Source organism: Nesoenas mayeri (genome assembly GCF_963082525.1).
Source record: "Nesoenas mayeri genome assembly, chromosome: 4".
NCBI classification, from domain to species: Eukaryota; Metazoa; Chordata; class Aves; order Columbiformes; family Columbidae; genus Nesoenas; species Nesoenas mayeri.
Window position 1 is genome coordinate 34,418,076 of NC_137540.1, and position 14,102 is coordinate 34,432,177.

The window sequence follows — 14,102 nt, forward strand, 5'->3', positions numbered from 1 at the left end:
CTCTTCATGAGAACCTGTCCAGATTTGAATTAGCTCACAGGCTTATGAAAGTTGCTTCTAGTGCATCCTCAGCCAGGCTTTTTAAACCTGGCTGCTGAAATAGCTGCAAAAGGCCTCGCTGCCTTTAGTAGCCCCTTTCTTATCCCATTCAGCTTGAGATTCACGTGAGGTGACAATCCGTTTATCTGGTGTTGGGAGGAAAAGAGCAGTGGGCGTGGAGCCATCAATAACCCTGGTTTCTACCCCAGGTTAGAAGCACGTAACAATTTTACCCTCACACACTCTGCCATAGAGCCAGTCATCCTATTGATGCATTAGAGTCAGACAAGTGTTGTCCTTCTGGATTTTACTTGAAGGAGGTGACTGAAAATTTGAATGAGAAGGGAGCTGGGAATGAAATCATGTCTAATGTCACTGAGTCAAGTCTCATCTGCAGCCATGACTCCCTGAAAAAATAAGTCTGAGTGTTTTTTCTAGCTTTCTTAAATATTAGTTTTAAAGAAGTATTAAAACATTCTCAGTTAGTAGCAAATTGTAAAAATCTTGCTCCCTGCCTGTCTTCTCTTGTAACTAAGAGTTATTGCAAAGCCTTGGCAGAGTAGCCTTTTTTCCTGATACCATTTGCATTCATATTGTCTACTGGGAGTCTGAAAGCTCTGGATTGAAAATTTATAATCAGATTGTTTTGTTTTATGAAACAAATTTGCTTTTTTCTTTTTCTGAAAAATCACATTTGAAAAATCAACAAAGTTGGTTTATATCATATTTCTACATTTAAGAAGGATTTTAAAAGATTAATTTTTATTTTTTTCTGCCTGAATTTTTTGCAAAAGTCTAGTTGTTTTCCTTACTTTATTCAGTGTGTGTGGCTACTGAACTGATGTGGAAGTTTACAAGACAACAAGCAGTGTTTTCTTGTGGGTAATATAGTAGATGAGAATTCAAAAGCTGATTCTATTTTAGGACTTTGTTACAGATGCCCAATATAATTTGGGATGAGACTTAAAGTGCAAAATACAGTTGCTTCTCTGAATGTATATTTGTTTATGTTACAAAATACATATTGCTGGTTGTCTTTCCATGGACCACTACAAATGATCATTAAATATATGTGCTTGCTTCTCAACAGTGTTGACTTTACAGTATTGTAATCTACCTTGCTAAAATGTATGATTAGTGCGTTGGATTCTATGTATTAAATTGATATCAATATAGTAGTATACTTAATGATCTTTACATAGAGAATTTCAGTCATTTCAGTTTGAATCGGTAGGAACAGTTGTCAGATGCCCAATCTACAAGAAATTAGTTTAAAGGAATACTGTCAGTCTTTCAGGCTTGTAAATAGCTGCAGCTTTTAATGTTCCTGATGATTTTTAGGATTTTCTAGAGCTTCCATTCTAATACAAGTTCTCTTAATAAAAGAGCAAACCTCATAATTAGTTGTGAGTATTCACATTAAAAAAAGGAAAAGCTTGCTTTTAGGAAGAAAGAACTACATCTGAGCCAATTGGTGAAGTCTAGGAAAATTACTTCCTAGGGCAGTGAAAAAAGATGTATGGACACACTGAATGCTTGATTTTATACAAAGTTATAAAGGGAATGGAGAGGCCATGGGGAAAACACTCAAAACACATTTAAATTTGCAAGGTATTGCTGTTGGGAAGTATGGTATGCAAGAGTGTTTTAATCACACATTGGCACATATACCGTGTGTGTGTGTTCGCTCAAACAAATTTGTCTCTATCGATAATACATTCAATTTAAAATAATTTATTTAATATTTCTGGTATTCTTATTATATTTAAAATAAGATATACTACATTGATAATTCCATTAATAGAAGAAAGGGGCTAGTTCTTAACACTGTCAAGTGCGAGTGTCCTTTTACCAGGGAAGATGTTTGTTAAGTTGATTTTGTTCATTTACAAAAATTCAGTGTGCCATTTCAAATGAGATTGTGTACATCAGATTATGAAGTAATACAAAATATTAAATGGATACACATAGTCTGTATATGTAATATTTGAACACATGCAGTAATGCTAATTCCTGAAGTATGTGACTGTGTTATGTATGCAGTGTATTCTGAAGTGAGATACTACATAAATAGTGGAGTAATTTTAGCTGAAATATGAAATTCCTGAGATAATTTGGACAGTTCCCATTAAACATTTTTTGTATAGAAGTTGGATGTTTCTTTATTGGAACATCCACTGGTAAAGTTATAATGACAGCATGTAATTCCCATCCCTGTGTTCTATGTTTGCGACAAATCATGACCTTTTTAGCCACACAGCTTCCTTCCTTCATCTGTGTGGTAAGGGACTATTGCTGTTTAAAGTTATGTATTATGTTATGTATTATTATTAATACATGAGCAATGCTATCATTTCATTTTGTGTAGCACCCGAAGTAAAACAAAATTGTTAGTTCATCATCCTTTTAGTAATGTCTACTGGCAAGCTAATGCAAAATTAATGACATGCAGTGTGTTATTTACTCAACTTGCAGCTTCTGTAAGAGGATTTCTATTTTTATGTATTACATCATCCCTGCTGAAGAACTCATATCCATTGGGATTTACTGTTCTTGCATTCCCTTTGGAAGGGCTCACATTGATGTCATAAGTGGATTTGTAATTGTGATTACATTTGGAGATTCAAAGAGAATCATTGAAGCTATGCAGCGTTTTCTACAACTGAAGTGTCAGTAATATTTTTTTAGAAATATTACTCACATTAGGTTCTGTTTACAGCTTGTAGAATTGCCAATACTTGATGACCACATACATGTAATAATAGCATAGATTTTCCAGAGTAGTGTGAGGTTTTTTTGCTATTACTGACTTATATGCTTTTTTATATTATTTAAAAGGTAGATATAAAACTGAATGTAGGGTATAAAACTAAATATGAGGTTTGTCATCAAAGCAGAAAGTTGTTATGCAACAGAAAAATGAATTTTTCATAACTCTCTTCTAAACTGATTGTTGCATAATGTAACTAAATACAAGTATTTAATATCCACCACGTAAACTTGAGTAGAGCTGAGGAAGATTAAAAAAGCAAATGTGTTCTTAAATATTTTTAAATAGGATATCCTTGTTAGTGTAAGGTTGTTTGTTTAGGAACAATGTTTACATAGAAAGGACATATGGGGAAATGGGATTTGTCTATGCATTGTGTTTGTAGAATACCAATACAGATCCTTTCCACATTGTCATCTCTATACAGATGAGCATCATGCAGGATAGTCCTACTGTAGATGTTTGCCCAGTAAAGCTTGGAAAGAAGCTGTCAGTTCGTATTTTTTCCCAAGCACTGTTATGTGACCTGTGCTTGATGTAGTGACTTTAAGATAAAATGATAAGTATTTGGTGTCAATCTTTCCACAAAATGTTCTGTTTCTGAGTACTTTTAATAGTGCTTTTGTACTTGTTTCAAATAATTTAAAATGATCATTTTGCTGAGTGAATTTCGAAGCTCTAAAAGAAAAAAAAAAGAAAAAAGTAGTAGTTTAAATATCCTGAGCAACTAAGGAAGTATGTAGTGAATTGAAGCATGGGAAAGATGGAATGTTCCAGGGTGGCCAACAGCATCCTGGCTTGTATCAGGAATAGTGTGGCCAGCAGGACTAGGGCAGTGATCATCCCCCTGCACTCGGCACTGGTGAGGCCGCACCTTGAATCTTGTGTTCAGTTTTTGGCCCCTCACTACAAGAAAGACACTGAGGTGCTGGAGAGAGTTCAGAAAAGGGCAGCGAAGCTGGTGAGGGGCCTGGAGCACAAGTCTGATCAGGAGCGGCTGAGGGAACTGGGGCTGTTCAGCCTGGAGAAAAGGAGGCTGAGGGGGGAGACCTTATCGCTGTCTACAACTACCTGAAAGGAGGTTGTAGCATGGAGGGTGTTGGTCTCTTCTCCCAAGTAGCAAGTGATAAGAGGAAATGGCTTCAAGTTGCATCAGGGGAGGTTTAAATTGGATATTAGGAAAAAATTCTTCACGGAAAGGGTTGTCAGGCATTGGAACAGGCTGCCCAGGGAAATGGTTGAGTCACCATCCTTGGAGGTGTTTTTTAGAAGAAGTGTAGATGTGGCATTTAGGGTCATGGCTTAGTGGTTGACTTGGCAGTGTTAAGTTAATGGCTGGACTCTGTGATCTTAAAGTTCTTTTCCAGCCTAAATGATTCTATGATTCTGAGTCCAGAAGTTGAGTTTATTGTTTAATTTTCTGTTTTGGATTTGCAAATACTTCTTTTTTTCCTGGACAACTGGCATATGTTAGTTCCTGACTGGCTTTGCAGTTCTGTGTTGTGAAGAAAAAACAAACACCCACAAAACCCCAATAAACAAACCCCAAACAAATCCAAAATAAGACTTTTTCTGTATTTTGATATATTTATGTTATAGTCATGCCTTAAAGGCTCCACTGAAGACTGGAACCCATACTAACACATGTATACCTGACCCTTCTATGACAAGTTTTGGTGCATAAATATAAAACAAGTTTGAGATGAGGAAAAATGAGAGTAGAGGCAATCTAATCATTTAGTAATAAAACAACTGTAACCTGCAACTCCTGGCTTCCAGTGTATGGTCATGATCTTAAGCACTGATTTGTGAAAGTACATTACAATGATGATAGTATATTAGAGGTAAATTGTGTCTATTTAATGTAACACAGCTTGTATTTGTGTGTGTTTGAAGTATTGTGCCTTTTGTAACTTTTGCTGTGTGGAGGTAATGCTGTAATTCCTATTTGTGAATTATTTCCAGATTTTTTTTTATATGTGCCAAAAATTTTTAAAACTAAACATTTCAGAGCTGGATTGAAAACATGCTTAAGGAATAAAGGAACTGACTAAGGTCTCAGGATAGATCTTTGAGATTGTGTTTGTTGTGGTAGTTCAGTGGTGGTGGGTTTCTTGGGGTAGAAGAGAGGGAGGTACTTTGGTTTCTTTAAAAGCTGTGTTTATTTAAAGTGAAGGAAATACAGTTGTTAAAATGGTAACAAAAACTTTTAGTTGAGACTCAGTAGTCCAAGTTGGAGATAACAGGCTTCTCTCAAAGTGCTGTCACAGCTGCTAATAAAGAGGCAGCAATGCCCCTGATACTTTCCAGGTAGTCTTAAAATTTGCACAAAGATTTGTCTTGGTCCAAGGTGCTTGTTAGGAAAAAAAGGTGGAATAATTTGCTTTATTTAAAGACTAACAAGTATGAGGTTAAATAAATCTTCTGATGTGTAAACCCTTTTACTTTACTAAGCGTAAATGCCATTGTTCATGCTTACAGCATTAACAGCACCGTCTTCCAGCAGGTGACAGTTCAGTTCAGGAAAGCTAACAAGTTCTCAGTAAAGCAAGGTAGTTGTTACCTTGAATTTAGCACACAGTTTTTCTGTAACTTTTTTCCCTCTCCTTCACCACCCTCTTGAAATGCTTATGTAGCCGTACTCGGGTCACTTTGAAATGAAGTTGTTCTTAGATGGGAGGTTGAGCACCCTTGAGCACTTTTTAATTCCTGGTATTTACTTGTCTCTTCTTTTTGTGTATGATGAAAACAGCCATTGTTTTGTGTAAGTTCTAGTCAGAGTCTTAGTATTGTGTTGTACAATACAGGGACCTAGGCTTTAGTTTTGAGTGGTTAGCCTTAATTTGAATTTTTAGATAGTAAAGTTATGACATAGATGTTTCGTGTATTGTTGATGTGGCTGGGATAAAAACTACACAGATTGTGCTCTCGCTCTGTTTTTGCATTATTTGTATATGTATGTGTATGGATGTGCTAAAATGTAAAACATTTTACGTTTTCTTCCTTTCACTTCATTATATTCTCTGTATTAGTCTTGAATGTTGTAATTTGGTAACTGTAAAGGCCTGCAGTTAACTGGTTTTAAAGGCCGCAAATGATCCATGGTATACAAATCATCATCTTAAAACTAAGCATGCTGACAGGTTTTCTGATGGCAATCTTGGAATGAAAAAACAGTGTAGAATCAAATTATTAGTGAGACTCAGTCTAGTAGGTGCACTTCTACCTAATTTTATTTAGCACTTCTTTATGAAGGTAACTGATCTTGTAATAGCAAGGGAAAAAATTAATGCTATATTTGCAAAATAGGACATCAATCAGTTGATGGTAGTTTACGCCATGATTTATTTGATTGGAGAAGAGGAGAGGGAAAGAGTATTTCTTGGAATTTTATATTGAGGTTTCTTCATTTGAAGGATGTAATTTTGTGTTTTGACTTTTTTCCTATTTAAAACCAATTTGGCTCATTCTGCTTTTTAATTTTTTTTTTTAAAAGTAAGAGACAACTTAAGTTGCCTGGGGTTTGTTACTGATAAAAGTGAAAGGTCTGGATTAATGATTTCTGTACAGCTTCTGGAGCTAGGGCATAAAGCTCTCAAGATATGTTAGTGCATGGTGCATTACACAAAGGAAGGATATGCAGGGGCATGAGGAGAGAGTTCTTCAAAAAGAAAATTATCTTATGCTGGTAAACCCGTTTTAGTGTTGATTTTAATTGGGAACCCCTGGAGTAGGCTCTTTGGAGGGCCTCTTTGCATAAAACTGTGGCTGGAGACAAAAGCAAAAGTTATTTCCTTCCAGCAGACAGTTGAAGTGAATGAAAGCCCTCTGTAACAGCAACCAGCCCTTTCAAAGTTACGCTTCCTCAAAATAGCAGAATTAAGTAGTTAGTTACCCCAGGAGACATCTAAACAAACATTCAAGGAGAAACAACTTGACATCATCACATATGGTAGTAAAAATGGCACACAGTTTTCACCATTATTTGGGGAATCTGAAAACCTAATGGCAGACTGGAGATTTTCTGCCAGTCTCATCTATTTCTGCACCTTGAACATAGTGATGAGAGTTTCAGATTCTCCCTTAAACATCCCAAGTCAGTTCAAGGAAAACTGCTAGAAAGTGTATTGTATTTACATAAAACAAAAATAACTCCCCCTCCAATACTGCCAAAATGTCCCAATGAATAAACAAACAACAAAAACCATCAGAAAACCAGCTAGCATTTAGAGAAGATTGGAAAAATCTGGAGCATTTTGTTTGTTTTTAATCCATTAATGTTTTATACAGAAACATGAAATAATTATTCCCCTGCCTCGGGTGGTCTCACAATATTCAGTTCTGTGCCAGAACAATAGTTCTTGTAATTCAAAAATGTCAACATATTTCAGGTAACAGGATTCAATGAGGGTGGTAAAGAACATAATGGTCTAGAATTTGAGCAGTTGATTAACATCAGAAAAATCCCGGAGTTTTAGTCTTACCTTTTAACAGTGCAGCATTAGGATACACATGTAAGAGGTATGCACTTATCCAGCTTCCATAAAGTTTTCCTGCGTTATTATACAGTGAAGAACATGAATTTTTGGAGGTGTGTCACATAAGTGGAGAACTTGTCTCTGGATTCCTGTTGTGAAATTGTTATGGATGCAATGATATGTGTGCTTTTTGTGGGTTTTTTGTTTTGTTTTTCCTCCAAGATGTGAAGGCAATTAGTATCTCAGTAATGAACCTCATCTCCAGCAGGTTTGAATGTCAAGGTATTGTTCAGATCTGGTAAAGAGGCCTTGCTAGTCCAATGTGCCCAAAACCGTAATTCTTGACCTCAAAAGTGCTTGCTTTTTTTGCTTTTATGCCTTTTTTTTTTTTTTTCACAGTTTAAAAGCAGAAAGCACATTCTCATGTTCTCTGCTTTAATTAACACATTATAATAAAATCTTGTCCTTACACCGAAGTGAGAAAATGTTTTGAACACTGGGAAAAACTTCATCTATCCTGATAGACTCCCGAAGTACTGAAACAGTTAAGGAAATTAAACTAATCTGTGACCATTCTTCCAACTGAAGTCATTAATATCTCAAATTTTGATGTCTGTTTTTAAACATTGAATAATGATAGTATTTCTTTTTAAAGCCATGTTATATATGCATTAAACTTCAGGCTTATGTAAGAAATAACCTTTTGCTTTCTATAAAAAAAACCCAGGTAGATCAGTTAAACATCACATGAAGTGACTTCACAAACATACATACTAAATAGTTAGGAAGACATTAAAAGTGTTGCAGGAACACAAAAGATACATGTGGTGTTTTGGTTTGGTTTGGTTTTTTTTTTTCATTTTGGTTAGAAGTATTGTTAGATTTGAAGCATAAATATGGAGTCCAGAGAAGTTTGCGTGCTCTGTCACTGTGGCGAGCCTTTGCTCAAGTCAATTTTGTAAGCTAAATTAGATACTCAGGAAATGTGACATCTTGTCACATTTGGGATGAGTATCCTTCAGTTATAGATTTTGTTTGTGTCTGTTCTAACATAATTATCATATGTAAGAGAATTCGATGGCAGTTATTTTAAATGAATACTATAACTTGGTCCCATTTTAAGATGGATTGCGTGCAAACAAAGTTTGCTGTACTGAAAACAGAGCTGTGCACAGAAGGTGACAAATGAGCCTGCCTTCGAAGGGAAGATGGCACAGCACCCAGCTGAGGCACCAGCCTGACTGCTCTGGGCTTGTCATTGTTTTAAAGATCCGGATTATAGGTTCATCTGCAGCAGCAGCTCAACAGAAGGGCATTTGTTCAAATGGCCGCAACGTTAGTAAGCGTGTTATCAAAACAACACGCACTGCTCCATTGTAACTGTTGCTTTGGTGTTGCCAGTGGTGTGGTGAACGTTGTTATAATGATGAGAATGCCACGGCTCTGCAGATAAATAATTAATTTGGCAAATACTATTACTTTATCCATGTGTTTTGGCTGAAGTGTTACTGTTGTCTTAGACTCTCACCTTGGAGAACATATTTGGTAATTTTACTTTATTCAACAGAGTTTTATTTAAAGTTCTCAGACTTGTTGAGAAAATGCAGATAGGACAGGTGTGCCTAGACCAACCCATGTCTGTGTTACACTGATGAACTGGAACTCGCTTGCATGAAATTGGGTCATATGGCCAGAGATTTAAATCACTGGCAGTAAATTTGCCTAAATACATTAGAATAAGACTTTCCTATTGTATGGGACATTTAATTATATTGTAGCATTTGGAGTCAATTGTTATTCTGGGTTTTAGTGTTTTCAGTTAGTGGTTTTAAATCTGATGGGAGCATCAGATTGTTATTCAGCAATCTCTCATAAGGTTAGTGGGAGGGAGAGAGAGCATCAGCATTATAAAATTGAGAGGTGTGCTCCTGGGAGCTTAAGAGTTTTACGTCCAGTAGTCCTGAGCTTAAAATTAAGTTTAAACTTCCATTTCTTTCCAAGTGTGGAGGATGGGGGGAAGTGACAATACCTCTGCCTTATTTTCCTTAAAACGATGTACTTCATCCTTGTATTCTTCGATTTAGCTGTCTGTATTCCACCTACACATCAGTGTAATATCTGTGTAATAATCCCTTCACAGTGAATGTTTTTGGGACACACAGTAATTGTGGGGTTTTTTTGCCATATTCCTTCATCTTTTTTTTTGTATTTTTTGACTTCCCCCCCTTGCCCTGGTTTTCTAGCTACTGGAGTCATGAAGTGGCGTTGAATCTGGTGACTTTACAGTGTTCTGTTGTCTTTTGTCCAAGTTTTTGAACACAAAGGAAATGATACTTTACATTGTGTTTAAAGGAAAAGGGAAAATGTGCTGATAACTTCTAGTTTTGAGGTATTTCAGGAAAAGAATGGTTTCTGTGTATGTAATCTGAACAAAATTTTAAGTACTCCTCTAAATAGTTGTTAGTTAATGTGACTGCTTGAAATTGGAGATTTGAGGTAATCTGTTGTTGCAGCATTTGTCATTAACCTAAAAAGTTTTAATACTCTAAGCATTGTTGACAGTGTTTAAGAGAATAATATCCATGTGAGATTGTATTCTAGAATGCAGAATAGCTGAGAGTCATTACAATCAGATGGTACATGCTGCTGACATCTCTACCAATTTTTACCTAGAATTCAGAACTGCTGTTTGTGAATGCTGTGGGTAGACCAAGGATGTTCTAATGTTTGTAGTTACTTTTCAAAGGATTGGTTGGTTTTTTTTTTTTTTAACATTATTTTCTGTGACTTGTAAAGAGATGCCAGCTTTCTTATAAATACAATATTTTGAAAGCAGCTGGGGATAACCCACCATGTTCACTTATTGCACATCAGGTTTATTAAACATCTCACTTTAATCTCCTAAAAGCATTTGCAAAAATGTCTTGCTTTTTTCGAGCTTCAAGTAAGGAGTTCTTACGTGAGTTTTGAAATATACCTGAACACAAAGTTGCAGTTAGGTTGTGTAAAACTGTTCTTACTTGTTTATGATAGAAACTTCCCACTATATATTGTTCCGGTGTCTTACATTGATTTAAATTCCATTAATTCTTCACTGAAACATATAACAATTCACCAAACTTCTGATTTAATTATCTTTTATAAGAGACATACGTAATTATTTTCTGAACTGATAATGGACAGTGCATTCGATTACACTGTAGCACTGTATCTGGGAAGTGGTGGTGGCTGAGGAGGAAGGAATAGGGAAATGGATTCAAACATTTATTTCTTGAAATTGTTTTGATTCACAAGTTACCTGAGTGGTGTTTTCTTCACCTAATTGCATAAAACATTCACATTTTGAATATAAAGAAGATTTTTTCTATTTTGCAGACCATCTAGTTTTCATCAATCTGATACATGGGAACATCAGTTAGACTTCGGTTGTTTTAAATTTTGTGTTAGTGTGTGAAGTACTGACTTAAGTTTTCTAACAGGCAAGTGAAGGTGTATAGTAGTGACCAGCAGAAGTAGTAAGGATGTGTTTCATGGCATCGTCATCTGGAAGTTCTGACTTTTGCTACTGTTTTCATGGTTTTATTCATCTTTTCACTTAACTCTTCAAGGCTTATGCCACACAAACCTCAGCTAGATTTTGGCTGGAAATACCAACTGCTGCAGAGTAAGATGCACATTGATAGTTGTATGTAATGAAATTCAGAAAGTGGTGTGCTTCTAATGCTGGGGAGATGTTTCTGTCTTGGCAGAACTACATTTTTTCCTGACATGAGCATAAAACACCAGGATCTAATTCTGCTCATGGTGTTAACCACAAGGCCATCAAATCATCCTCAAGAGGATTTTAATTGCTTTGTCAACAAGTAATATTTTTAAATTTTGTACTAGAGAGGGTTTGTCTAAACTTCTTAGAATGAATAACTTCTGCTATTTCTGGTCAGCACTTCATCAGAAAATTGATAGCAACTCAGCATTACAGTGTTTTACAAGGCTTAAGCATAATTTAACTTTTAAAAATAATCAGTTAGTTGAACTGGCACAATACAAAGACGTCTAAAAATTCTAGACTAATTTTTGTAGTTCAGTCATTTAAAGAAAAACCTATCTTTTAACATACACTGGAAGACCAAGGGCACAAGTGTCATTACACTCTCATAAATGTAAATATGTTCAATTTAAAATGTACTGTGTATGAAATGGTGTCCTGAGAATAACTGTGCTAAAAATAGACTAGATATTTCAGGATATTTACTTGCTTTACTAGAATTCATTTCCACTAATTTTTATAGCTCATTTACTAGCAGTAATTGTCAGTACAGAAAGAAATCGCTGTGTAACAAACTAAACTCATTATCACTAGACATGCTATGTTGGTGGAAAGCAGCTGCAGATTGTATGACATAATATTCTGTAGTATTCGTTTTTTTTTTTCCTTTGTGTTTATGCCTGTGTAAAAATTGTCTTTTTTTCTGTTGTTCGTGTTAGAAAAAAAAGAGAATTCGAAGATACTTGGAAGCACAGATGGTCTCTGATTTTAAAGAATGTGTTGTAAACGTGTTATAAAGAACTGTACTAAAGTTGAAGCCTAATGGAAGAGTGGCATGTTCTGTTTGCCCTGGCTTGGTCTCCCCTGTGTCAAGTGGCATGAATTCCTGGCACTTAGGATGTACGTTATGTTAGGGCTGACAATTAGTTTATTGGTTGAGCACGTTCCCCCTTGTGTTTCAGCTCCCATGCAGTATGATGTTGCTAGTATAGCATGAGAAGTGCTATAGTGTAAATGGGAGTGACTGGGGAAATTTGAGTTTCAGATATAATTACAGTCAGAGAAGAGAGTTATAAAAGCCATATGTATGTCAATTTCTTACAGATCTTGCATCTTCTCTCTTTTTTTTTTTTGTTTTAAGTGGAATTATGGCTTTGGTGTGTAGGGAAAAGCAGGAGCTGTATTGAGGAAGATATTACATGATGTGTTAAAGGGTTCTGGAGGGTTACTGCCACAGCCCTTGGATATCTGTGGCCTGTGTAGCCGTGAAGCTGCTGAAAATCTGAGAGAGCTTGTCAAGTGCACTGTTTATAAATACTTGATAACAATGTTTACAGCTCTGCAGCAGCACTCTTTTGGGTGGGGGAAAAAGGGAGGTGATGTCAAACCCTCTGCTTTATCCTCATCTTCATGAAAAGTCGAGCTCAGTTCAGGATTTGGCAAGGTAAACGTGGGTCCTTATTCCCACCCTGACTTCAGTGATATTCTTGGGAGCCAGCAGCGAACGGATCCCTCCCCTCTGGGGCTGCCTTGGTCTTCAGAGGCTGATACCAGATCCAGGCAAGAGCTTGCTGTTTTATCTGCATTGTCCATCTCTGCCCTAATGAGTGAAATGGTTAAGTATCCGAGGGGGCGAGCCTCTAGGAATGTGTCTTCCATTTGACTTGAATATTTCGGTGGATAAAGGGAGAGGGAGGGAGAGGAGAGAGAAATCCACTTACATCACTCGAACTGCATTGAGTGTGTGCCTGTGTGCAGGTTAAGAGACAGACTACAGTGTCTTTGCTTTCTGCAGGAAGCAGCAATGCCGTTTGTATCCTAAGAGGAATTTTTTATTTAGAAAAGGAAGCATTCTTTCTACCCAGGAAATGGCTTTCCTTGTGCGTTGCTATGCCAACTGCCTGCAGCCATGGTCTTCCAAAGTAAGCACAATAACGTAATTATATTGGCGTATTGCATTCAGACTCATGATTCTCTGGGTTTTTGTGTGTAACTGTGTTGTATTTTTGCTGCTGACTCTTTGGGCGGTAGTCGTGTTTGTCTTGATTGCGAGGAACAGGCATCATAAAATTAAATGTCCATCAATGTCATGCTGCTAAGATTAATTGTGCAAACTTGGTTAGCTGAGTGGAACAGAGATCACTGGTCACTACTCTGTCAGCATCATTAGCAGCCAGGGGAGGAGGTCCCTATTCGCGTGCTCTGCCCTGATTTTGGGGGAGTGGAGGGTAGTGGTGGCGGGGGGTAGTGGGGGGAGGCTGCGTGTGAGTGTGTGATTGCAAATGAAACAGGAGTATTAACAATGCTTGGCTGAATGCTGGAGGCTGGTTCCTGCACCCGGACTAATATAATACTGTATTAAGCCTTTTTGAGGGAGTCTCTGTGCAGTCAGCCATTTTAGCTTTTTTCCTCCTTTTTCTTTTCTTCCCATTACCCAGGCTCAGGGAATGGTTTTGTTCCCTTGGATGAATGCTGGATATGTAGGGTTGCATCAGGCTCTGTATGTCCTGACATGCTTAGACTTTCGGTGTTAGAAAAATGGAGACTAACGCTGTCGTTTGGACTGCTGCTCTGCACTACAAGTGCGAGGGGGGTTTTGAGCTTACCAGTAGTGACACTTTTAGCTCTAGCTTGGTTTCCCCCCCTCCTCCTCTTTTTAATTTAATGCTGTAGAGGGTGACTTGCCATCCATAAGAAATTGGTACATGATGTGTAAATTCAGTTCAGCTTATGTTTCTTCATTATGAAACCACTTGCAATCCCAGCTAACCATGGAGTTATGGGCCAGCAGGAGAAACACTCAGTAAGTATTGCAAATTCTGTTTGTTCTATCAATAACCTGTCACGGGCAAACTGCATGGAGATGGAAACTGCTTGTCATCTTGCTCATGGGCTTTTCTGCTTGTGAATTTAATACTGGGTGTACCTGAGGTGGCATAGAGTCGGTGGCTGTATTTAAGACTTTTCAGCTTAAAAAAGGCAACTCTGTAGATTCTTTTTGAATGTTAAAAATTAGCTGGAAAAATGCTGACACACTTTCATTGGGCAA

General features: G+C 37.0%; 1 protein-coding gene across 2 annotated transcripts in view; it reads left to right on the forward strand.

Moving 5' to 3' along the window:
- Nucleotides 1-14,102, forward strand: part of RAPGEF2 (Rap guanine nucleotide exchange factor 2) — a gene marked incomplete at both ends in the record, with an annotated part of 183,911 nt that overhangs the window by 103,883 nt on the left and 65,926 nt on the right. The window contains one exon of one of the 2 annotated variants that reach the window (XM_080343364.1): nt 13,797-13,856. The exons of the other annotated variant lie outside the window; for it this stretch is intronic. Coding sequence (XP_080199490.1) covers nt 13,797-13,856 — 60 coding nt within the window. Of the gene's footprint in view, nt 1-13,796; nt 13,857-14,102 lie in introns of those variants that run through there. 2 annotated transcript variants of the gene reach the window in all.